This window comes from Cricetulus griseus, chromosome 8 (genome assembly GCF_003668045.3).
Source record: "Cricetulus griseus strain 17A/GY chromosome 8, alternate assembly CriGri-PICRH-1.0, whole genome shotgun sequence".
NCBI classification, from domain to species: Eukaryota; Metazoa; Chordata; class Mammalia; order Rodentia; family Cricetidae; genus Cricetulus; species Cricetulus griseus.
Genome location: NC_048601.1, coordinates 53961904 through 53987011, shown reverse-complemented (window position 1 = coordinate 53987011; position 25108 = coordinate 53961904). Strand labels below are relative to the sequence as shown.

Below are 25108 nucleotides of genomic sequence, written 5' to 3'. Positions count from 1 at the left end.
CAAGCTGTGAAATCAGTTCTGAGCCCCCAAGATCAACACTTCTACCCTCATCCCTATACCAACAGGCTCTGGCCCCCAGCTGTGGCCTCCCCCACCCCACTCTTTTCGGGCTTGTGTGTGTCTTCTATAGAGCACTCGATTCCCTGCCTTCTGATGTGGCATGGTCACGGCCCTCTCCTGTTACTGGGCTTCTTATGCTCTTAGGTTGTCTTCTTGAGAATCACACTTCTACCTACAGTCACCTGGCTCCCCATACCTCAATCTATGTGGGAGTCCAGGTTCAGTACCCCATCCTATACCCTCAATCACTACAGCCTGTGAGCCCCTCCATGCTGCTTTGGTGCCCAGGGCCCTTCTGAGCCCATAGGTTCACGGCCTTAGACCTGTCTCTGTGGCTTCTCACCTCCAGACAGGCTGCCAGACTATCCACCTCACTGGCTCAGCCTAGCCAGCAGACCACAACCTCCCTGCTTCTAGACCTATATATAACAATCCATCTGGCTCAGGGACATAGCCAAGTTCAAAGCCTCCACATCCAGGTCATCCTGACCTGTGTATTTCTCCTGTCTATCTCCAGGTGGGCCCTAGCTCAGCCATGTGAACTCTAGGGATCTTAGCCAGCCAGGCCCACTCTGCCTCAGTGCCTTGGCACTACCCATACATGCCCAGTCACTGGCCATTGCATCCATATGCTCCAGCCCAGAGTAGAGACAAGTCACCCTAGAGAGATGAGCCAGGGACCTGTTCCTTGGGCAAAGGCCAAGGAACTTCCTGGAGTCCCACTCCAAGTCAGAAGATGCTGACAGCTTGTACCTAGCTCCAGAGATACCACCCAGCCCCATAAACTCTGTTATGGGCCCATAGTTATCTAACCTTGGAAGACACTGTCACCTTGTATCTCCACCCTGCCCCAGAGTCCCTTCTGGGTACCCAGAATCCCTGCTTTCCTTATTGCCCCAGAAAAAAACTGGGTGGTCAGAAGAAGAATCAAAAGCAAGTATCGGGCCAGTTCTGATGCAGGTGGAGCTGGGGGTTGGGGTTGGGAGCGGGGGGCACACCTCATCCTTGTACTTGGCGATGTAGGAGTAGATCTCATGCAGGGCACTCATGCTGTTGAATTGGCTAAGATGCAGCCGGGACTGTTCGGCCAGGTAGGCGCTCATGTCTTGGTCACTGATGGCAGGCATCTTGGCAATGTCAGCATAGTACCTGACAGTAGGTGGTAGGGTCAGTATGGGTAAGATAATAAGGCCTACCCACCCACCAATCTGCATGACCCCTGCTGGCCACTCACCTTTCTACCCAGCTCTTGTAGTTGGGGATGTCCTTAGCATAGAGCAACTTGTTGGAGGGTGAGTCTTTGCCCAGCTTGTGCTCTGATGTAGAGCAGGAATCCATGAAGGTTTGTGCCACCACGGAGAGGCAGGCATCCGTTATGCTGTTCTTGTGGATGTCAAACACAAACTGCGGGTTCTTGATCACATTCACCCAGAAGCGCAGGGGCAGGCTGTGGATGAGCAGGCCCAAGACTGCTTAGAGGGCCCCTCTTTACCCCACTTTCCTTCTGCAGCAGCTAGAAGTGAGACCAACCATGCCACAGGCCTGACCCTGTCCTCTAGAGAGTGAGGGGATGTCCACATGCCCAAGTGGGGCAGGCCCTCACCCCACTGGCCACCTGGTGCCTCCCAGAACATCATTCTGCATGTCCAGCTTATGTGCAGGGGCTATCCCTGACATCTGCACACTGGCTTACACCCTTGTTCCTGTGCTCAGCTACAGTCCCAGGACATATGCCTTAATACCCACCCTCTATGCCCCACAACGCCTCAGTTAGCCTTAGCCAAGTACCCAATTACCATACATACTGTTCCAACAGAAAGTAAATGAAACTGAGTGAAACTGAAGACTGAGGTTTTTGTGACTATGGTCACTTCACATGGCTGAGGCAGCTGCTCTAGAGTAAATCTAGAAGATAGCGTACAGCAGAGGGATCAGGCCAGTGCTGCCCCCCAGCAGCCCCTCCTTTGCTGTGCCTCCTGACAGACAGTGCAGGTGAGCTGGGGTTAGGCTCACATAGCCCTGGAGGAGCAACAGATAAAATGCAAGAGGAATGGTGAGAGGGGTGAGAAGGGTTACGGGCTCTGTGCTGGGCCAGGGCCATCCGGCACACCATGCTAAAGAACACGAGACTAGGAAAGCTGATGATCAACTGAACCTGGAGGTCAGAGCACAACTCCAGGAGTAAGGAGTTAAAGAGGTGTGGGCACGAGGGGCATGCCCCCTGTGGAAATGCAGAGTGGAGGTCCTAGAGGAGAAGGAAGGATCTCGTGACAGTGTCCAACCTTGCTGGGGAGGAAAGCCAACTGACCAGTCTTCAGTTCAAGTGGCCTTCCTCTAAACTTGTGGGTTACTATGGGGGTGGAAAGACCACACACATGGTCAGAACCTGCTGGGTCAGGGCTGCACACAGGAGAAGCCCACAACTGTGCCTGTCAGCCAAAGCCAGAGAATGCTGAGCAGCAAGTAGCTGTGGGGCCCATGGCTAGGCTGCAGGTGGCTAAGGCTGGTTCACAAATGTAGGTAGTCTATGCTGGGAAAAAGTGGGTCAGGGCTGAGCACAGCGGCAGTCATGGGAAGCACTGACATGAACCCACTGGGGGCTGGGGTGGCCTCAACTCTCACCGGCTATACTCAACTTTCACCTGCAGTACAGAGCTCCACACTTTCTGCCATGTGACCTCAGAGTGGCCTTTTAAAGCCATCTCTATTCCCAGATGCCAGCATCACACATCACTGAGTACAGGTTTGTGCTATGAATGTCACTTACTCTATGCTATCAACTGGCTCTGGCCCACTAAACTTTCTTATATGGCAGCCCCTCACCCAAGGAATTCCTGAAGGCTGTAGTAGTAGGGTTGTTACAGGATCCAGGGCTGGAAACTGGGAAGGCCTAGGGAGATCCTGGCACTGTAGGGCCTGGTGCATTCTGCCTTGCCCCTGGCAGTCCCACCCCTGTGGTGCCTGTCCACCACCAGTCGCACCAATTGCTCTTCCAGGTATGGCGCACATCAGAGTCGTGGATTTGGTGTTTGTCGGCCTGCTCGTCCAAGAAGTCAAACATGTACTTGATGGCCAGAGGCAGGGCAGAGCCCCGATGCGCTGTGCTGAAGATGGTCTCAAACAGGTCATCCACAAACTTCTGTAGTGTTCCCTGCAGGGCGAGGTACAGCTTCAGAGCTGTCCAGGGCACCAACCTCTTAGGTGGCCTGGACAGGTTTGCAGGAACTCTGAATTTGGGCTTGTGACTTGGGCCTACCCCCATACACCTACCTTGGTGGCCAGCAGCCTTGTCAGGTAGATCTCAGAGACCATTTTGCTGCCACGGTCGCCCTCACGTTGGTCCAGGTGGTCATGATTCTTTACCAGGTGCCAGAGCTTTGTGCCACTTTCCAGGTCTGGCGTGATCATGGGTGTTCGTGAGCGTAGGCTGTCAGGGCTACTGGCTGTACGCAGCATGCTCTCTGCAGGAATAGCCTGTCAGCTGGCAGGGCCATTTCCCTGTCCCACCCATCCAGTTTTCCCTTAGAATCTGGAGCATCAAGGCTCCTTCTAGGTATGTTGGGAATGACCACTGTGGCCACATGAGCGGCATGAGCTTGCTTGGATATAGGTTATGAGGAGAGACACTGGTTCAGAACTGAAGGGAAGGCCAAGAGCCCAGTGACAGGCCACAGCCATGTCCCTTTAGTCCTGGCATCCAACACACTAAGGCAGAGCATTAGGAAGAAGGGCATCCAATCCAGGTCCACTGCCCACCCACTACCTGGCTGCAACCCTTTTGGTCCCTCACCGTATCTGCTGAGGGACTTAGTGAAGGTAGAGGAGTTGGAGATGTTGTAGGCAGATGTCTGCTTGGGTACTAGTGCCACTGATGAGCCATCTGTCACCTGTGGGCAGATGTTAAAGATATAAGTTCCTAGGGTGCTAAGATGTCCTGTCCAACATGGGGGACCTAAAGACACCCCTGGTTCCTCCCCTGGAGGCAAGTCATGCCACCACTCTTAGTCTCCATCAAGATGATTCCAGGCAGATAATCCCTTGGGCATGGCATGGTCCACACCTAGCTGGGCATGTTCCAGTTTAGGGGAAGGAAAACCCACACAGTGAGCAGAGTTGGATGGCCCAGTTCCTGGATGGTAGCATCACCTGATAGTGAGCCAGTGTGTTCAGCCTCTTCCAGTCATTGTCGATTTTGGTGGTGACGTCCTCGTCCTGAAGGATGATGCGTGCCATGCGGCCCTGGCGCCACTCTACAGGAAGTAGGGTATTGGAGGCGGGCCTTCCCCCCACTTCTATTCAAGTGCCTCATGCTACTGGCACACAGAACAAAGGAGTGGGGTAGATAAGAAGGCAGGGAGGGGCTTGCTCTGCACTTGGGGAAGAGCCTGGAGTAGAGTAACAATCTGAGGCCCCTCCATCCACTGATAGCTCCGTATGCTGGCTCAGAGGAGTAAAATCATGCCTGGCCCTTCATCTGTGGCCTGGATGAGCCTAAGAGGTAGGTCCTGTTTTACCCAAGTTCCAGGCCCAGCCTTTCCAGCCACATCTGCTACAGGCTCCCAGCCCGGTGTCCACCTCATTCAACTCCCCCAGTACAGAGGCCTGCCCCCTCAGCAGACAACTTCAAATTCATGGCTGCCCCTTTTCCTCAAGCCTCCATCACTCTACCCTGGCCTGCAGATCCTAGCTTACCCTGTCACTTCCCTTGCAGACTCCTGTTGGATGCCTTCTGGTAGGCATCCTCTACCATCAAGATAGCTGGCACTAGGGGACTGGCCTTTGACTAGAACACACAGGGATACTTGCCCACCACTCACCCAGGTCCATGTCCCCAGCCTTGGGCCGCTGTGAGTAAGGCACACCCTTGTACACAGCATCCAGTAGCTTCTCCTTGACCTGTGTCACGGTGTCACAGTTCAGCCCCTTCACAGGAACTTCAGGCGCATTCTCATTCTCAGGGTTCACACAGTTCAGGGTCTGTGCATATGGAGGGTGGTATGGCAGCATTAGCCCCACCATGCTTCTGCTAGTCCTGCTCCCTCAATTCAGTGTCACTGGAAGGGGAGGACCCAGGACTGGGGGCTTACCAGGGTCTTGTAGTCAATCTGCTGCCGAATGAGCTTGTCCTCACTTAGGGAGTAGCGGGCCTCCCCTGTGATGGCATCAATGGGGCCCTTCTCCATCTGCTGCTTGATGGCACAATACAGCATGAAGAGCGGCTCCCCAGCACACTCCTGTGTAGATGGTAGGTTATGAGGTTGAGTCAGGACCTAGTCAGCCCTTTAAGGACTATCTAGTTGCTTCCGAGAGCTCCATCTCCTCTTAGGAGGCAACCCTGCCTCTGGAGCCAGCACTGGGTGAGGAAATCCAGTGAGCAATAACCCCAGTGTCCTTGTGACCATAGACATGGAAATCCTTGATAAGTACAGTGGTACAAGTTAAGGGTAGGTCCACATGAGCAACGTGATCATGCAAGGGAGAGCAAGGCAGGTGGATTCTGGCCTGCCGTTTCCTTGGTGGACCCCTGCCCTCATCACACACCAGGTGTGATTAGGATCTGCTGGATGTCTAGGGACCCACCTAGCCACAAGTTCAGCATCACTAAGACTATGCTTTCACCATGATCATCAACAGAAACTTGCAGACTCCTGAGGCTCCTCACCACCTAGGGGCAAAGGAACCCATAGTCTGGTGCCAAGAGGAAAGGGGTGTTGACAGGGGGGCCTCTGGGCACTTGGTGAGGACCTGCACTGTCCCTACTCCAGATACCTGTCATCTGGCTCCCTCACTGCAAAGCCTTTGCTCAGCCCTATATCCCCCTTAAGTCCTCCCACGCCCTGGATTGAGGCAGTCAGTTTTGGTAGCCACAGCACAGTGTGGGGGAGGCAGCCACTGCTAAGTGAGCTAAATGAAGGAAAAGCTATCACAGGAAAGGCTCACACCACTCAGCAAGGTGAGGAAAGCAGCTGGCTGGAGCTTAGGCTGGTCCCATAGCCCTGAAGTCCCACCTCTTCACAGTGGCCACTGGCTGAGAGTGCCCAGGCAGGAGGCTGGCCCAGGTGGATCCTTGGCAAGCCCACAGTGACTCTGATCCTGGACCCAGATGCTCTAGACCCTTGTTAGCATCTGAGGTAATTAAAGAGACAGCTGCTAAGGAACCGCCAGGAGCATAGATCATCCGAGACCTTCTGACAACATTCCTGTCTTTGAAATTATGTTTCATTTGCAAACTTGGCTTCATTAAGTCAGCCAGGGAGGAAGAGGGAGGGGGAGGGAGAGGGAGCAGGTTGGGACTCAGAGCCATCAAAGCTGCCTCTTTCAGCAAACACTACCTCATGTTTCCCCAGATTAGATGTCTGCCCTGGGGTTCCTAAGCACAGTAAAAGGAGCAGAGAAGGCAGGCAAGGTGCCCAAAGACTTGAATGCAGACCCACCCAGCCCTAATGCATCTGCCTGGGAAAAGCCAGGGCTTCTCAGAGAAAGCTCCAACTCAGTCAGGCAGCTCACCAGACCCAGAAGGCAGCCATCCTCCTGCCAGCCCAGACCATCACTTTCACCAGGCCTGCCAAGACTGTGAAAGAGTAGTCAGAGATCAGAGTCCAGGAAGGAGGTGGGCCCAGAAAGAAGCAGTCCTAAGCCCAAAGCCTTCCTCTCTCCGGGACTCATTTCTCTATCCCATGGCAGGGAGAAGGTAGAGCCTTAGATTCCTCTCAGGCCTGCTGAGGTGCAGAGAATGGCCCTTTCATACAGAGAGGCAACAGATGAAGAACACAGCTCAGTAAATGAGCAGAGCAGCAGCTTTCCCATCTGCAAGGAAAGTCAAGGTAGATCCCTACCTCATGCCACACATCATCTCTAGCATAGGAGCCACAAATGATGCAATGTTGGTATTTAAAACAACAGCAACAACAACAAACCTACCATATACTAAAGAAAATAACCCTAGAAAACACACAAATGTTGCTTCAAAGAAGTTGAAAGTAGCTGAACAAGCAAGAGGTTTAACTGCTAAATAAATGCCAGCCGAGGTAGCTTGCTGTCCGTCCACATGCACAATCTACAGTGAAGGAGTCAGCGGCACCCAGGCCAGGAAAGATTCTTAGAGTCACCACACCACACTGATGTTGCAAACGCGTATGCCTGCCACCTATGGTCACTCTGGATGCCCACTGCAGCAGACAGCTACACCAGAAGCTAACTGTGCTGGGGAAGAATTCAGATTCCCCTAACACCTTCTGCCAATGGGACAAAGGACAGTGAAACTGACAACACAGTGGTCACACTGAGGAGCATTCTGCAGCTGTCACCATGAAGTGATGGACCTAACCTGAAGTGATGGACCTAACCGTGCCTGGGTGGGGACTGGAGGGAGTGAAGTATGAAGCAAAGCATATGGTAACAGAGAAGGAAGACTCAAGGAGCAGGGCGCACTGTGAAAAGTACTTACTGTGTAAAGGACTTACTGTGAAAAGAGCTCAGGATGGGCATGGGAGGGGAGGCTTAGGCAGGAGGGCTGCTCAAGCCAGAACTGCAGACCAGAGTGACGTGCAGCCAGAGCTCAAAACTGAAAACTGAACAAAACCTGTTTCGCTACCTGGAGACATTTGCTTCCATTCAGAAATTGAATACCATGAGCTAAATATTGATTATCTGTGATCACCAGAACTGAGGCTCTGCCCCTCTACCTCACAGGTGCTGTTGACAGTGTAGTGACAGGTAGGCAGACCAACTACCTCACGCATTCTGGTCATCAGTATCTTTAGGGCAGGGGGTGGGCTCAGACCCTGTCCACGTGCAGACTCATGAAACCTTAGACGAACCCCATGTATTTTGCTTTCCTTTCCATCCTCCCCAGTACAAACTAAGCTGTGTGTGTGGTACGGTTATGGAGGCCGGGGGGGGGGGTGAGGGGGGGAGTTCCAATTCTAGAAAGGCACTGTGGCTTTTGACAACACACTGCACTTTTGTAACAAGTTGTCCACTGCATACTGTGGACTGCAGCTAACCATAAGCAACTAACCCAAAGGCAAGCACAGTGGCTGTGCTGGGTCACAGAGACCCTACACGCCTGTCAACAAACACAGGTCTGCAGCCACAGACCTGGGTGGAGTTAGCCAGCCATGCAAGGGTGTACCAGACAATTCCACGTAGAGGGCCTACCCAAGGCAGAGACGATAAAGGTGGTACAGTGGAGGATGGGGAGAGGGACAAGGAGTTTCATGAAGACAGATTTCAGTTTCACAAGACAGACAGTACAGATGATGGTGGCAAGGGCTACACTTTACACCTGTATTAACTCCAGGTACCTGTACGCTAGACACTCAGGAGACTAAGGCATGAAGGGCATGAGTTTCAGGCCAGCCTGGGCTATTTAGGGATGCCTTGTCTCAAATAATAAGATAAGGGTTGGTGAGATGACTCAGCAAGTAAAAGAACCTGTTGCCAACCCTGACAATGGAGTCCAATCGCTGGGACCCACAAGGTGGAAGGAGAGAACCAACTCCTACAAGTTGTCCTCTGACCTCACATATGCATTGTGGTATACACCCACGTAATAAAGAAATACAAATGTAATTTTTAAAAAGTTTAAAAGGTAGTGGATTTTTGCATTATATATATTTTAATCCAATAAAACATTTTTTTTAAGTCTGGCATGTTAAAAGGAGAGCAGCTGTTGAGCCATGAAAGTGTGGAGGAACTCGTCTCATGACTGAAAGCAACTGCTCTGGGAAGCTATGTAGTATGTGACTCAAGCCTTAGACTCCCAGACAAGGCACAACTATGGGGAACAGGAAGGTCTGGTGGCCAGCACAGGGAAGGGAGGCACTGAGATGTATCCTCTCTCAGCACTATAGAGCAAACGCCTGTTAAGAGGTCTATGTGTGGCTCACTGGCCACAGACAGGGATGGGATAGGCCTAGGCCAGCCTGGGCCTACTCCTGGGGCAGGTTACTCCAGGGGCAAAGCTCCAGCATGGCCTCCTGTGGCCTGGCCTTAGGTATGTGTGGTATCAGTTTCCACTGTACAGCAAAAAGACCACACCACAAAAACCAGAGCTGAGAGGAGCTCCCTGCCCAGGGCTTAAGAATGGACCTGAGGCAGGGTGGCCCACTGTTTCTCTTAAGCTCTGCTTCTTCTTGCGCCCCTCTTCCTGCTGCTCCCTCAGTTGTCTTGCCCCCCACCCCACCATCATTCCCACATCCCTGAGTGCCCTGAGAAGCCAATGCCCCTGCATGAGGCTGCCCCAAACATCTGACAGGCTCCGCTCCCTCTGCCCCACAGTGACAGCTGCAGAGCCAGCTCCTCCAGCTTTCAGAGGCAGCCGGCCTCCCCACATGATAGCAGTAGACACTCCAGAGCTGGCTCAGGATCTGAGACCCAGTGGGTGAAGTGCACCCGCTCCTTGGTGTGGAGAATGAGGATCAAACGGGGTCAGCACGCGTCAAGACCCAGCATGGGCACAGCTGCTGGAATGCCTTAGCCTTTGCTCTGCCTTGCTTCTTCTGGTTCACAGTGCTTGCTTTAATGAGCATGTAAATAACTGTCCACAGGGCAGCAGTTTCATAGGAGATATGCCCATTAACTATCATGCGGGCTGCTGTGCACACAGACTCCCTTCTCTCTAGCTGTCCCTGTGCCTCCAGGTCACTTGCCTCTATCTCTGGTCCTCCAGGCCTCCTGGCTCACTCCTCAAACCACTGCTGTCTCTTACTGCCATCTCCTACCTACTGGCTCTCTTCCCATCAAGCAAAGGCATCCCACCACGGAGGATTTCCTCTGAGCAGACTCATGTGCTGCCACTTCTGGGCCAGCTAGTCAGAGCTGAGCGGCAGCCTACTGGAGGAGAACTGTCCAGGGGTCAGCAGAGACAGCAGCAGCCCCGTCTTTGCCCAGCTGCACTGCTGGTTACTATATCCACAGAGCATTGGCCAGGGCTGATATGTATAGGTTATGCTCCCTGGGGCACCCACTGTCATCACCTGTGGTATGTATCCCATTGGCCATGAGGTAGGGGAAGCCAGAAAGCTCCTTGGGACTGTGTGCAGGCAACCAGTTCAACCAACCAGCCCACCCTGGCACCTGCTGGGCTCTGGAGAGCCAGAAGCCCAGTGTGGACTCATACCCCACCATAGACAGCACACAGAGTTCTTGAAGGCCAATGTCATGCTGTCAGAAGCCTGCCAGGTGCAATCCCCTTCCTGAGCTGGGCAGCTAGCTCCAGGCATCAAACAGGGATCCAAGTTTATGTCCAAACTTAAGCCTGGACACTAACTTCAGAGTGTGTGAATGCCTACCCTACTTCTGTAGGTGGCAAGGGTCAGCACAGGAAACAGGAACGAGGGGTCTAGGTTGCTGGGCTGGGACACTCACACCTGGGCTCTGGCTTTTGTACCTCCTTGGACATTTGGCTTCTATCCCACTCCACCCCTGCCCTCCATTCATTGGGTCCCTGAGGCTTAGCTGGCCCTACATGGAGCCACCTACCTTGAGGAACTTATACAAAAGGAAGGTGAACCAGTTTGTCAGCATCTTCTCTGCCACTGATTCAGTCCTGCGGGAAGAACAGCAGATGGGAGAGTGTAGTCACTTCTACCATCCAGCAGGCACAGGTCCCCATGACTCCCATGGTGACCCCACCCACAGGCCAGGCTTCCCTCCCTGTACCTCCGCAACAGCAGCTTGGGGTGGTTCTTGCTTTCCAGGTTCTTCTCAATGAGGTCAGAAAGCAACTGCTTAAGCACTCCAGTGGCATACTCCATCTCTCCCTGCAGGGCCGTCATGATAAGCGAGGCCACATTCCCACGGTCACGCATGGAGAAGCTACGCTGGGCCTCCAGTGTACGGATGAAGGTCAACAGGAAGTGCTTCTTGGTCAGCAGCTGTCCGAACAGTGTCAGCGATTTCTCCACATTGGCCTGCACCTGGCGGGAAGGGCACACAGGCCTGCTTAGATCACAAGGGCACGTGGCCCCAACAGCTAAGGCAGGGGAAAGGCCTTCTCTGACTTGGAGGCCACCTGAACCTGGAGCACACAGGCCAGGCTGCCCACACTGCACAGTGAAGCTCAGCACCTAGATCTTCCAAGAGACCCAAGGCTGCTGAATTGCAGAAAGCCCCACACAGCCTGGGCACGGGGAGAGGAACCAGGATCCTAGGCTAAAGGCACTGTTCCAGGCCTAGGATCTCCTTCCTACCTCCTCAAGTACTATAGGTAACAGTGCTACCCAGGGCAAGCCACCTGCTCCAGAAATCAGGGCCCTGCCTCAGACCCTGAGCTGGCTCCAATGTGGGTCTGACTCCATACTCCCTCCTTGGGTAAGCTCTAACCTTTCTCTAGAAGGCCATACCAGCCCCCAGGGAGCTGAGCTGGCAGTCCTACCTCCATCTCCTTCAATACAGGATGGTCCTCAATCCCAGGGAACAGCACTCGCATGGCATATGTGCGGTAGTCAAGGAATGGGATGCCCGCACCATCCAGGTCACTCGTCAGCTCATGGATGTCTGTCTGTAGCTCTGCAAAGGCTGGGGCCAGATGTGGGGCCAGGGGCAATGTGGGGTAAGAGCAGCAGGCCTGATGATCCCTTCCCCTTTTCTGTCCCAGCCTGCCTGCTGTTTGGCCAGGATCACTGGTCCTGAGCTTAAAGAAACCAACCAATGTGTTTTTATGTGCCTCAGTTTCCCTAGTTTAGGACAAACTTCTCTCAGTGCCACTATCACAGCCTCAGCCACCTCCCTGGGACTGAGCCAGAGCCAGTTAGTAGGACAAGATGGGCTCAGTAGTGGTGACTACCTCAGCAACCTCCCCCGCATGCTCAGGTCCCACCCATCTTTCTGCTGACCTTCCTTGCACTCAAGGGCCACTCGTGACTCCAGGTTGTCCATCTGTAGCTGCAGCCGCTTGAGAGTACGGTCAGCATCCCGCGACTTGCGTTTGTAGGCAATGAGCACAGCCACGATGACCAGCAGCAAGAGGCCACCACCCCCACCAATACCCACGATGGCCGGCAGTGTAAGCAGGCTATCCGAGTACATCTGCAGCATCCCAGGTGAGAACTCAAAGCCACCGGCCCGCACCTGCCAGATGGGATAAACGTGCTCAGAGGGTATTGGCCCCTCAGAGTTTGAGGCTGCTATCCAGTGGCCCTTAAGCTACCCACAGCACCTGCCAATGGGTAACGTCTCTCCAAGTGGCTAACAGGTAAAAGATGCTGGTACACTGGAAGATGACCAGGTAACTAGCTAGCTAGTGCACGAGCACTCAGCAGTCGGGTGTTAGTGAGAGGGGCTCATGTAGGTGAAGATGGTAATGTCTGAATGGGGCCTGCATTCAAGCTCGTTCCTTGGCTATTTGCTCAGAGATAGGATTGTTTTAGTCGGGACAGGGTCAATAGGCTCAGGAGGGTAGTTCCAGTAGACCATAGCTAGGCTGTGACAGGGATTTCCTAGCTCTCTGCATAAAGGCAGGATGGGGAACACACCGTGACTTTGTGCTGCCCTGTGAGATTGGGTGCTTCACAAAGCAGCTGGGTCTCAGACACAGTGAGGATACAGGGTGTGGAGCCGATGAGCACTGTGTAGTTGAGCCGGGAATTGCCAGGAGCAGGTGGCAGGAGATTCCGTCCCTGCAGGGAACACAGTGAAGTGAAGGCAGTCCTGGGGCAGTCCCCTGGTCCCCGCTGCCTGTCCCAGCTCAGCCTCTCAGCCAGAGGCCACAGTGACTGAGACCCACCTTGAGGATGAGTGGGGAGCTGGGCTTTAGCTCCAAGAGCCCAGTAGGGCTGAGTGGCTCCAGCACAGGGTCCGGGTAGTAGAGGAATGAGGAGCTGTTGAGTACCAGCAGCGTGCGTACATTGTCCATGATGAAACCAATCTCATCTGGCCGCTCTCCCAGTTCCGGTGGGCTGCGCGTTGGGTTGTGTATAGACGGCGCCCGGCACACCATTGTGGTGTCATTGTACACCATGCAGCTCTGGGACATAGGCATCAGGACCTCAGACCAGCCCTCCCATTGTGGGCCAGCTACCCAATAACAGCCCCACCCTGGGAATAATGGCTCCCTGTAAGGATGCTCAAGGGAGCACATGTTCAAGATGTCCATTCTCTGAAGGCTAAGGGCCAGACATGCCAGAGCCCAAGGCTCACCCCTAGCTGAGCACTTTGTCCTCAAGGCCTCAGCACAGACAGGCAAGCATGGGGAGGCAGAAGCAGGGGTGTTAGCAGCACTAGTGCTGGCCCAGGCAATCAATAACCATATGGCCAGAAGGGGAGAACAGGGCAGGATGGAGTGAGGTAGGGGACCAGAGGCACAGGGCATTCACTCACATTCTCCCTCTCAACACCTCCATACTTGGCCCGGATTCGAGGTTCACGGACAGTGGCGAGATTGGTGCCTGTGACTGTTAGGAGGGTCCCACCACTAAAGGAAGGAGTGAAGAATCAGACAAGGCTCTAAGCCTAGAAGTACAAAAGAGACATAGCCTCTCCCTGTGTGAACAGGTGGTTCAAACTCAGCCAGAACACTTTTTGCCAGGATTAACCAACGACTTAGGAAGCTGCCCAAGCGAGATACCATGGAACACCCTGGAGAAGTACTCCCTGACCTACAGTGGGGAATGGGGAGGTACCCTTGGCTCCATGGGGGGAACAGGGATGTGCTCCCACCTGTTGATGCTCCACTCTGGGTCAATCCTTAGGATAGTAGGGTCTTCAGTGTAGTTGTACTTCACTTCAGGGTTGGAGAGCTGGGCACGGTTGATGTTGATAATAATAGGGGCACTGCCAGGGGTCTGCCCGGGTGGTGTCAAGCAGCGGATCTCTCGAGAATTCCTCCTAGGATGGGGTTAAGATGGGTGAGGACATGGTGAGGCATGGCTAAGCACTGGCTCCAGTGGCCTCATTCAGGTGGTTACTGGGATGATAGCTATGGCCCTTAAGTGCCACCAATGTCTGGTGCAACCCTGCCTGGCCCCTCTGCCCCTCCCTACCATGGGTTTCACCTACACTTGGCTCTACAACCTCCCTCGGGCATGAACTCCACTCTACTCTCCTAATGACAAAGTCTGTAATACAGATAGGTGAAGTGGATCCTGACTTCTGCTGGCTATTCAGGAGACCCTGGCCAAGCCTCTGTCTTCTCATAAGTGTCAGGCAGCCATCCTAGTCCACCCTGCCAGGCTTGGGATAAACATATCCTGCAGATGATAGGCTATTGCTTGGGGGGGTGGGGCATGGTGGTCAGAGATACTAAACTACCCACCTGAGCCTTTCCACTTGGCAGCACTACCTTCCTCAAACCTCTGAGCAGTTTCCAACTACCACACCAAGTGCCTTAAACAAAATGCACCCCCCCCCCACTGCACACACACCTGGAAAATGCCCCCTGCTCCTAGCAAAGGTATGTTGGCCTGGGGAATGAGGTCACAGGTCACCTTCATTAGCAATCAGCAAGGCAATACCTGCTCTGAGGCCCTGGCCCTTGGCTATATTACCTCAGCCTGGAGGCCCCACAGCCGCCAGGCTGCAAACACCAATGATTAGCCTGATAACGGGTAATTACCACAGGAAAATATTTAAAGGGCCGTTCCATTATCATCCTTAATCTAAAATTATCCACTTCAAGCTTTAAGGCTTTTGTTAAGATGTCTGTTTCCTCTATTAAACTTTAAAAGAATACTTTTTATTTTGCTTGCAAGAGAGATGTCTCCCCTCTCCTTAGGAGGGACTAAGGTGGAGGCAATATGTAGTACCCACTGAGGCCAGGCCACAGCCCTTCCCACTCTGGAGGCTGGCCCTCTATTTCCATGGCAACCTTTTCTGTCTCTAGGTTTCCATAGTAATCACCCCAACAGGTTTTCCATACCCGTTGCCTAGGCAACAGAAGGGGACAGCAGAGCTAGGAGGAAAAGCCCTGTGGCCCCTGACTCCTCTCACCCCGTACCAGGAGAAGGAACAGGGGCGGCCACCAATGGACACAGCCACATCACTGCCTGCATTCAGATGGCTTCCTTCGATGCCAATCCAGGTACCTCCGGATAGAGGCCCTCGGGAGGGGCTCACACGGTAGAAGGTTGGTGTCTGCCGGAAGATGACTTGTTAGAGGGAATTCCCTCTTGGGTGCATACCCTAGCATCTGGGTCCCTGGGTCACCAGATAGTCAGACAGCCCGGGGGCAAGGTTAACCCTTGTGGCTGGGCTCAGTCTAGGTATGGGCAACAGAAGCAGTGTTCTGTACTAGACATGAATCAAGGCCTACTTCTACAGTACCCCTAGCCACTTTCCGGGGTTAACAAGAAATAGAGGGCAGTGGGGTGGGGCTTACCACAAAGGTGAAGCGCTTGGGGGATAGGGCTCGGTAGCCTGAGGAGCAGTCCTGTACACACACCTCCACCAGAGCATCATGGGCCCGCAATGTGCTGGCATCTCCAATCTCACAGACAATCCTGTGGGCATGGTGGGGCTCAGCACTGCAGAAGCACCCCGAGGCCACCCAGGCCCTCCTCACCCACTCTGGTCTGCTTACTGCTCTGCGCTGATGTACTCGCTCTCCACAGGGCTGCACAGCACCTTGCCCACGTGCACTCCTAACCGCACGTCCTCGAACCGCAGGCCTAGATTCTCGCCAGTGATGGTGAGTCTTGTCCCTCCCTGGCGAGGGCCTGTCTCTGGGGACAGCTGCAGGAAGGCAGAGGCTGGGGCGGACACAGCAAGGTCTACCGTGCCAGGTGAGAGGAGGTGGTGGGTGGGATTACAAGGGTGGTGGGTGGGATTACAAGGGTGGGGCTGGGCAAGTATTGGACCAGGTCTCCAGCTCCTACCTTGAGAATCTTGGGGTCTCTGCAGCGGCTGCTGCCATGGTGAGCATTCATCCAGGAATTTGGTGAGTCAGCCGGGCAGTGGTGACGTAGGGAACAGCGGCGTTCATCTACACACCAGCCACACTCAAAGCGCGGATCTGCCTTGAGGCAGAGGCCACAACTCTGGCGCAAGGCTGGGCACTTATAGAGGTGGGCTGCGACAGGAAGGCTGGTCAGTATGGACCCATCCACCATCCATCTACCCAGGCCACCAGCCCTGCTACTCACCCTGGATGTTCTGGGGATTGTCAATGACAAAGTTGCCATTCCACACAACTGACAGGTTCACAGGCAGGTCGCTGACATCATTCCCTTCGTAGGAGTACTGTTGGAAGCAGGCACAATGATCACACTTAGGGTGGTGGGCCACCACCCCCATGCCACACAGAGTGTCAAGGGCGCCTCTGGGGGCCCTCACCACCTCCGAAATAGACTACTGAATGGGCTTGTCTACATGAAGCTGGACTAGAAGACACAAAGCTCTCTGCCCATCTCTCCCACACAGGGCTTCTCTTCTGGCTCCATGGCCCTGCTGCCTCCAGCCAAGCTCTATCTCCTGCAGCCATGAAGAAATCCCATGAATCACCAACCTCCAGTACAATTTTCCAAGGCTGCCTCAGACACTACTTTCAGCACCAGAGCAGCCTTGGCTGAGAGCTGCAGTCAACTGTCAGGGAAAGCAGGGCTAGCTGGGCCCAAGAGCATTGGGAAAGCTCTATGGACATTAGTCTTTGTCTGCTAAGCAGGCCAGGACTTCTGAGGTGTGAGGTATTTGTGACCCCATAGCCTGAGCATAAATCAAAAGACCATTGTCCTGAGGAATGAGCACGGCTCCCACCTCTACCTAGGCTAACAGCCTCAAGGGCTGGGCCTAGGCCTAGCTGCCTCCTACTCTGTGCAGCTGATGACCTCAGCTCCGTCTTGTGTTCAGGCCGAGGCCGGCAGCTTGACATCTCTAAAAGGTGGCTCAGCAATTCATCACTATTTTATCTGAAAGAATTTAATTGGATCCTATCAAATTCCCTGATACTCTCTCTTCCCTTTAAACACTGCTGAAGGGAAGATAAATGGGGGTCTGCATAGAAGAGGACAACAGAGATGAGGGGTGGAGAGACAGGAAGCAGAAGAAAAAAGGGGTGATAAGAGTCAGAGGGGAGTGTGTATGGGTGGGGGTACAGGTTATGTGAAGAGCCAGCAAGAGAAGGGTGGAAGGTGACCAACAAGATGGGAACTGGGAGAGAGTAGCCTTCTCCACTGGGTAGAGAGCTGTCATTCCACCACCCTGCAGCCCATGCTACCCTGGCAGCCAACTTTGACCCCAACTCCTACCCTGTTGACAGGTCTCTCTGTCATCCAAGGACTGCTGGGACCAGGGGGTGGGGCCAACTAAAGCCCTGCCAATAGTTTTGGGTCCACATGCCCTGCCAATCTGATCATAAGCCTGTTCCCAAAAATCCATTGCCCTCCTGACTATATGCTTGTAGGGCAGAGGGAAAAATGAGGCCTTCCAATCAGTCAACAGTGAGCCAGAAGAAAGCCTGAAACCTGAGCTTAGCCCCCCACCTCCACCCTGTCACACCCACAGAGGCTTGTTCTCTAAAGAACTCTGCTCTAGAGAAGTCCTCAATATCAGACTGGCTGAGCTCAGTGACAACTTTGGGAATGTCACTGGGAGGTACGAGTCTCCCACCAGCAATGCTACCTGCTGATGTTCAGATGGCTATGGTGTGGCAGTTTCTTTAGTGGTCATAGGATACAGACTGTCGTCATTGTACCTGGCTATTTCACTCAGGAACTCAGACCCACCATCAGCCTATTCACCTATACCACCCATACTTACCCAAGGGCTCGGTGGTGGTGGTAGCCAGGGAGCCAGCAGAGCTTTCTGACCTTCCTAAGGCACACCTGGCCACATAAGCCATCTTGGCATTTTTTTCACTAATAAACCAGGCCTGGGACTGGGTGGGCAACAGCCCACTCCAAAGCATGGAGCACCCCACCTTACCCACCCGCCTGCTGTTCCCTCACCGAGGAGTTCTGGCATTGCAGGCTGGAGCTGTTGAAGCGAAGTGCAGTGACGCGGGCCGGGCTGCCGGGGATGTGGAAAAGGCACTCGTACCCTCGCTGACCTGACTGTGGCTGTGGCAGGTTCCGTGCGGCCAGGGTGATGGGCTTCACCACACCCACTGGCACATAGATGTGGGTAGAAGGCAGGATCTGTGGGCAGTCCTGGGGATAGCAAAGCTCTGGCTGAGCTGGGTCTGGTGGTCAGCAAGAAGTGCAAGTTCCACTACGTTCCAGACTGTGGTGGTTCACAAGCCCAGACTCCTTGTGTCAGTTTGAATTTGAGTACCACAGGGGCAGTGGTCTTCAGTTCCTGCTCCCACCAGGCTGTAGCTGCAGAGGCCAACTACTCACTCTGGCCATAACCTAGGACCCCACCTCTCTGGGGGCTACAGGTACCCCATCTGGCCCACAGCTGCACAAGAACAGAGTACTGGGGTAGCAGGCTCTCAGCTGGGGGCCTGGGAGCATGTAAAAATAGCCTGGGCCCTGTAGAAAAACAGCCACCCTCCCCATCTCCCCCCAGGGCCAGGGCTTCAGCAACAATAACTGATGCAACGCCTGGCTTGCTTGCAGCATGGCTGGCAGCAGCCTCAGGAGGAGGTACCCCGTGGGAGCCTGTGGAGCAGCTTTAAATAGGGATGCTGAAAACAGGCCTGATCCCTGGGGGCTGCCTTGGCTCCCAAGGTGGATATAGGTCCAGGATCTGCTCTTCAGGGCCCAGAAGGGCCTGAGCTCTGACCCAGCCACTCACGGTTTGATCCCAGCAGATCTGAAAAGGCTCAGCGGGAAAGCCTGTGGGATGCCCTTATATCCATTGGGCACTAGCCCCAATTCAGGTGGCAGCCCTGGTGAAGACACTGGTATGCAGGACTACATCCACACTGTTGCTTTCCCTACCATCTCAGGAGCACATGGTGGCTGTAGCCCAAGACTCAGGCTGTGATAGAGGACCCAGCTGAAAGAACACTACCAACTTAGGCTGAGCTTGTCCTGGAGCCCCCAACAGCCATGCTGAGCTGGGCTTGCTACCCACCTACTCGAACATACCAGGTTCAGAGCCCAGCATTGCTCACTGGCCCCCTAAAATATCCTTGTGTGAGTACAGCAGGCAGAGGGCAGACTCGGCTGACAAGAGCATGACCAGATCCTCCTGCCTGCTCCACTACCCTAAAATTGCCCTCCCAGCTATCAATGCACTGGCTACCCTCTGGATGGAAGGCTTGCCGAGGCCTCCCTGGTGTAACATCTACCTCTCCTAGACTCCTGTATCCTCTCTAAGCCCAACAGCGTATCTTCTAATTATAAACTCCAGAACTCACAGGCCAGGCTAAGTAGGGCCCTCTGGGGCACACACAGTCTAGCTGAATCAATCCTACCAGCACTTGCACCTCAGGCCCTGCTGATAGGTCATAGATCCCTTGGGATCTATTGGTTCAGGGCCAGGGACCAGAAGCCATGTAAGGTCTAACCAATTCCTTGTTTCTCAGAAGTCCAAGGAGAGACAGAAGACACCTCTGGAGCCAGAGTTCCTGCCTAAAGGGCTCCTGATTCCACCTTTACTCCAGGATCAACCCAGAAGTAGCCAAGAGAAGATGTTTTAGGACTCATGTTAGGTTCACAGACATCTGACCTTCAGTCCTCTCCCTCATGCAGACAAGCATACTTCCCTATTGGGAACTCAGAGATCATCCCAGGGCCTGGCAAGGGAGAGAAGTCAAGAGTGAGGCCCCAGACCACTGGGGAGGTCACATGATGGGATTCTTGTGGAAGGCCAGTTATACCTCCCCGCTCCTACAGTAAGGTCAGAATATGGTACTAAGAGAACATCCCAGATCTCCAGGACTGTCAGCATAAGCTCTGCTGACCAAGTCTCATGATGTCCTTTCTAGGGCCTACCATCCCATTCTGCCTGCTCATCTCACTACCTGCTCAGCAAGCCCTGAGTACAGGGAAGGTGACAAGGTGAGTGCCTACAGGTATCTCTCCATCTCCAAGCCAGTATCTGGGTACAGAAAAGCGCCTTGGGCTAGAAAGCCACAGGATTATGTGAGCCTGCATGAGATTCCCTCAGGCAGAGGCAGAGGCAGAGGCAGAGGCAGAGAGATGGGGTCTGCTGTATCCCAGGTTTTCCAGAGTTTCATTTGCTAAGTCTGTGGCTTAGCAAATGCTCCTGACAATCCACATAAAGCTGCAACTAAAGAAGAGTAAGCACCCATGGGATCAACCCATTCCCCAAAAGAGCCCTCCCTCCCTGACCTGTGCAGACAAACCAGGGCTCGATGCTTCCCACCCCACTGAGCACATCATAGCTTTGCTGAAGACCCGAGTGGGTTGCCACTCTAGGAAGACAGTTTCTTCTGATTAATAAAACTTCCTGGAGATGATGGGCTAGTCAGGGAAGGATCAGAGGGACACCAGATCCTGGGACACCTTGGCCTCAGGAACCACCAAGGTCTCCCCTTCCTTCTACTAGTACTTTGCTTTCTCTGGGGCACTATATAGCCCTCTGGAAATGGCCCCAGGCCAGCCCTGGCCAGCTCCTGAGGTCCCTGTTCTGGCTCCTACTGCCCCTGGATATTGTGATCCAGTTCCCCCACTGCTACCCTCCTCCCAGAAAACTCACCCTCACCCCCACCACTATGTCCCTGGTTCTCACTCACTGTCACAGCCCCCATCACCATCAGGTCCTGGAAGCAGGAAGGTGATGGGTTGCATAGGAAGGAGGGACAGAGGAGGTCAGGCTCATGGGGTCCTACTCATACATATGATCTTCTGCCAAGGTTTCCAGACAAGTCCAGTCAGACTGCAGCTCCCACAGACCCAAGTGGGAGAATTCATGGCCTCTTCCTTCCCAACCCCAGGATAGTATTCATGGTGAGATGAATGGGTCTGTCCGGCTTCAAGTCCTGCCCCCACACCAACATGGACCCTAGGATCCTGTCCAAGCTTCCCATCCATGCAGGCCTGCATGCCCAGGGTGTCACCGGTTACAGGAGGAGTAGCCTGCCATTCATACAGTCAGATTCAGCAGCAATTACCATGTAGAGCTTCAGAAACCCCCACAGCTCTGTGTTACCTTCCCTCACTGTCTGGAAGAGAACTGTTATAAGACCTGCTGGTCAGGCTGCTCGGCCCAGGCTTCCAAAAGGTTCTTAATCTCCAGTCTCTGTCTCCCAAGGATTGTAAAGGATACCCAAGGACACCAGCAAATGTTCCCAGTCTGGCCTCAGACTATGACATTCAGGAAGCTGTCTCCACTTTGGTCACACCTCACAGTGAACAACTGGCATCCTGGCCATCCACAGGTATTGACACCCTGATGGTCACTGGTATTTCTGAAGTCTTAAGGCCACTTATCCAGCCTTACCTCAGACACATTGACACGTCCTTCCAGAAAGGCACAGTCGGCCGCATTGTTGGTGCACACGTGACGGTATTTGCACCAGTGGCAAGGGAAAGAGCCGTTGACACATGCCAGGCAGCTGCAGGGGAGAAATGGGACAGTTAGGCCTAGGGGGGTAGCAGCTTGTATTTTTACCATGGGGACCTGGTGCTGCTTCTCCTTGGAGTGCCACCTTAGGGCCTTTGCATTGGCTGCTCCTGGCTAAGAAGATAACCAGACCCTCTGCTTGCTGCACAGGTCTTGCTTCCTCTGGCTCTCTTCTTCATCCCTGTAGTGGTCACTGTGGTGACCATGGCCATTATGACTGAGAACCGGAATGTGCTTGTAAGTACACCAGAAGCGAATGCCACACGTCCCACTGCAATGCACTCAAGCTGCTGCAGGCAGCAAGTGGTTCCCCCAACTCCTCAGAGCCTCAGTCCACCTCTGCCTGTCCTATCCAAATCAGTTCCACCAGGGCAGGTACTGCTCAATCTACATCTCATAATCCTGGGGGTTTGTAAAGACAGCCTTATAGCCTCCAGAACACACCTTTTCCTGCACTCCAGGTTTGCCCTCCCTGAAGACAATCTTAAGGGCCCCTGAATATATTAGTCTCCTGCCCTGGAGATGACCTACCTTGCCTGGATAATAGAAGGCTCTGGGACTCTACCAACAAATAAAAGTCTCCCAGGCCAAACCTGTCAGAGTTCTCTCTGAAATCCCCTTGCCCTGGCTTTCTAAGGACCTCTCTTGACTGGTGCCCTGGATAGTGAATGGACTTATACTTCACCCCCAGCTCCCTTGTTTCCGAAGCCAGGTGCTCACAGCCAAGGTGAAAAGCAGCAAACAGAACTGACCCCACCTAACTCCCTGAGCTCAACCAGAAGCCCCAGGAACTAGGCAGAAGCCAATGCCTGGCTGTCCTACTGTGCAGCAGCTATAGCCAGGCCCAGAGCTGGCACTGAGGTGCCATATCTGGGTTCCACAATGGCCCAAATTATTGTCTCCCTCAGAGGTCCTGGCCCCGCTCTGCGTCACATCTCACTCTTCTACCCAGTTTCTAAAACAGTTCTCCACGGCCACAGCCTCCCTCTACGCTGCCCTCAGGGCCTTGCCCGGCCAGCTCTTCCCTGGCAGGTTGCTTTTCTGGGGGCCTCTTATACTGCCTGCTTGACTGGATGTCAGCTGCAGGAGGGCAGGCCTGCAAAGTGTCTGCAGCAAGACCCCAGGGATGGGTCTGTAGCAAGGGCATGATCTGGGGACACTCACGACTGGTGAACACTGCAGTTATAGAAGACAAAGTCCACAGATGCAAACTTCTTCCCCGTCTCCTTGGACTTGAGGTAGAGCTTCACCACCCGCTGGTCTCCTGCAGAATATAGAGGCTGAGGCACCAGGTCATAGACCACAGAGCCTGGTCCCCACACACAGGGTCCAGCTGGAAGCCAGCCCATTAGACCCCTAGCCGAGGCCCTAGGTGGCCAATGCCCCTTGCTCAGTTGGCCAGTAAGGAGTCAGAATACAGCTTCCTTGTATGGCTAAACTAAGTGGACTTGCTGGGCTACTTGCCAAGTGTTGAACAACTAAATGGACCATAGCAGGCAGAAAAGTGCTGTATTCAAACCTCCACCAGGCCTTCATCACACACAGAGCAAATGTTCCCACCTCCACTCTGACCTTTCCTCAAATTCTGCCCAGCCCCACACACCTCCTGATTTTGGTTCTCCTCCTGTGTCTGCTACTGCTGAGCAGGAAGGGTACCCACTCACCCTGGCCCTGTGTGATGGGTGCCACTTCCCGGGCAGAGGGTGAGCGACAATGGATGCGGCCATCTTCCAGGATGCTCTCAGTTTCTGTGAAGTCCTCAAAGGAGCAGTTGACACCAGCTGAGAGGTCAGGCACATTCCAAGCCTGCAGCACAAGCTGGCCCGTGGCAGAAGGCCTGGGTAAGTGGTTGCCTGCCCCACTTGCTCCACCCAATGCTCTCTCCGAGCCACCCCCAGCAGCCAAACTCACCGGCACCTGGGACATGGTGACTGACACATTGCGTGGCTGGACAGTCAATTGCACACACTGCAGCAGGTCAGAGGCGAACCGCTGGGGCTCATCTGCCCGCTCACAGGCATCTTGCCTAGAGCAGCTGTGGGTAAAATATGCTCAGGTTGGGCCCATAGGAGTCCAGAGTCTCCAGGGTCACCAAAGAGGGGTCCCTGGGCTGAGGACATGGATTCCTCTGCCCCCACCTTATAAAATTCCCATCACTGGTCAGTGAGGTCAAATGAGATCTCAGGCAGCTCCAGGGCAGCTATGACTGAGGTATACCCAGCAGACTTCCAGGGGCTACCAGGCCAAATGTCACCCACCCTTTCAAGCCAGACCTCCCAGACTTACACACTGTGCAGGACACACCAGCCACAGTGGGGGTCTCGAGACCCCAGGCAAAGCTCACAGGAAGTATACTGCACACAGCTTTCCACAGGTACACGCGTCACCTGGGGAGGGATCATAGCATGAGGCCTAACTAGGCCCATCCCAGGCTCCCATCCTGTCCCTGCTGTCCCCCATCCTGTAGGAGCTCAGTGTATTCAAAAGCCAGGCTTGGTCACCCTGCCTCAGACAAGTGGATCCAACAGGGACAAGAGGTCCAAGACAGGTAGCCAGCTGAGACCGACAGCTGTAGCCACACTTCATCTCCCTCCTGTCTAGACCCCTTCCTATCCTGGGCTTCTGAGGGATAGACAGACTTGTCAGTGAAAGAAGACTGGGGCCAGCCACAGTTGTGCTCAGAGGGGCGGGCAGACTCTGGGTATCCCCAGCTCTCAGGACTCCAAAGGCAGAACCAACTATGTTCAGAAGGACTGCTGAGGAGAAGCAAGAGCTGGTCAGAAAGCCTGGCATCCTGACTGCTCCCCTCCAACTATATTGCTTTTCCATTTGTCATAGGGACACCAGTTTGCACAGAAGGGTCGGAATAGGCACCAAGCTGGTAAGGCTGGGCACATAAGAACACAGCTTTGAAAAACTAGGCAGGCGAGGCTGGCCATAGCCCCACAAAGAATATAGCCATAACCCATTATAGACAGCCAGAGCCTGAGCCAGGTAGGCTCAGCCCAGCACCCAGCTCAGCCCTCCAGTCTTGGACACCTGTTGTCTCTCAAGCACCAATTTCCATGGTTAGAGGTTCTAGGGAGTCTGAGGCTACATGGATGGCATGGAACCCTTGCATACACACTCCTACAACAAGTCCACTGCTCATCTGTCTGTTGAGTGATATGTCAGGTTTTATAGCCAACAGGGCACCTCCAAGGGGAGAAACAGTCTCATGACTCCAGACAAGCTATTCCTCAGTTTCCTTATGATGGGGTTCTCTGGCTAGGGATCCCATCCCAGCCACTCTGACAGCCCATGGCTGAGCAGCCAGTGGCACCCACCTGCTTTTCCGTCATAGCATAGAGGTATTGGCGGTTGGGGCTGAGGACGAGGTCACGGAGGATAGGGTTGCCCTCCTGAGCCACCACACTCTCATAAGCCAGGGCCGGCCTCCCACTGGGGTTTGCGAGGTCCACCAGAATCTGTGTTAGCAAGAGCAGTCAGTGAGACAGGCAACAATACTCTCTCCTAGACCTACCTCATCTGCCAACACTCACCTCCCCACCAAAGCCCTGCAAGAACCAGGCTTGGTTCAGACTGAGCCAAGGCTGATCCAGCTCACAGTCCCTGACCCAGCTCAGCCCAAGGACAG

General features: G+C 54.0%; 1 protein-coding gene across 1 annotated transcript in view; it reads right to left on the bottom strand.

The window, feature by feature from the left end:
* The window catches only part of Plxna1 (plexin A1), a 46741-nt gene that overhangs the window by 3267 nt on the left and 18366 nt on the right, over nucleotides 1-25108 (bottom strand). The window contains exons 4-31 of the mRNA XM_027428843.2: nucleotides 24798-24938; nucleotides 23758-23858; nucleotides 23383-23506; nucleotides 23136-23289; nucleotides 22636-22735; nucleotides 21349-21463; nucleotides 17943-18143; nucleotides 16143-16239; nucleotides 15876-16069; nucleotides 15581-15732; nucleotides 15380-15500; nucleotides 14999-15135; nucleotides 13723-13890; nucleotides 13384-13477; nucleotides 12791-13030; nucleotides 12540-12683; nucleotides 11901-12135; nucleotides 11441-11583; nucleotides 10726-10982; nucleotides 10546-10612; nucleotides 5148-5294; nucleotides 4878-5037; nucleotides 4207-4310; nucleotides 3851-3947; nucleotides 3331-3521; nucleotides 3042-3211; nucleotides 1295-1507; nucleotides 1059-1209 (exon numbers count right to left, since the gene is read on the bottom strand). Coding sequence (XP_027284644.1) covers nucleotides 1059-1209; nucleotides 1295-1507; nucleotides 3042-3211; nucleotides 3331-3521; nucleotides 3851-3947; nucleotides 4207-4310; nucleotides 4878-5037; nucleotides 5148-5294; nucleotides 10546-10612; nucleotides 10726-10982; nucleotides 11441-11583; nucleotides 11901-12135; nucleotides 12540-12683; nucleotides 12791-13030; nucleotides 13384-13477; nucleotides 13723-13890; nucleotides 14999-15135; nucleotides 15380-15500; nucleotides 15581-15732; nucleotides 15876-16069; nucleotides 16143-16239; nucleotides 17943-18143; nucleotides 21349-21463; nucleotides 22636-22735; nucleotides 23136-23289; nucleotides 23383-23506; nucleotides 23758-23858; nucleotides 24798-24938 — 4218 coding nt within the window. The remainder of the gene's footprint in view (nucleotides 1-1058; nucleotides 1210-1294; nucleotides 1508-3041; nucleotides 3212-3330; nucleotides 3522-3850; nucleotides 3948-4206; nucleotides 4311-4877; nucleotides 5038-5147; nucleotides 5295-10545; nucleotides 10613-10725; nucleotides 10983-11440; nucleotides 11584-11900; nucleotides 12136-12539; nucleotides 12684-12790; nucleotides 13031-13383; nucleotides 13478-13722; nucleotides 13891-14998; nucleotides 15136-15379; nucleotides 15501-15580; nucleotides 15733-15875; nucleotides 16070-16142; nucleotides 16240-17942; nucleotides 18144-21348; nucleotides 21464-22635; nucleotides 22736-23135; nucleotides 23290-23382; nucleotides 23507-23757; nucleotides 23859-24797; nucleotides 24939-25108) is intronic.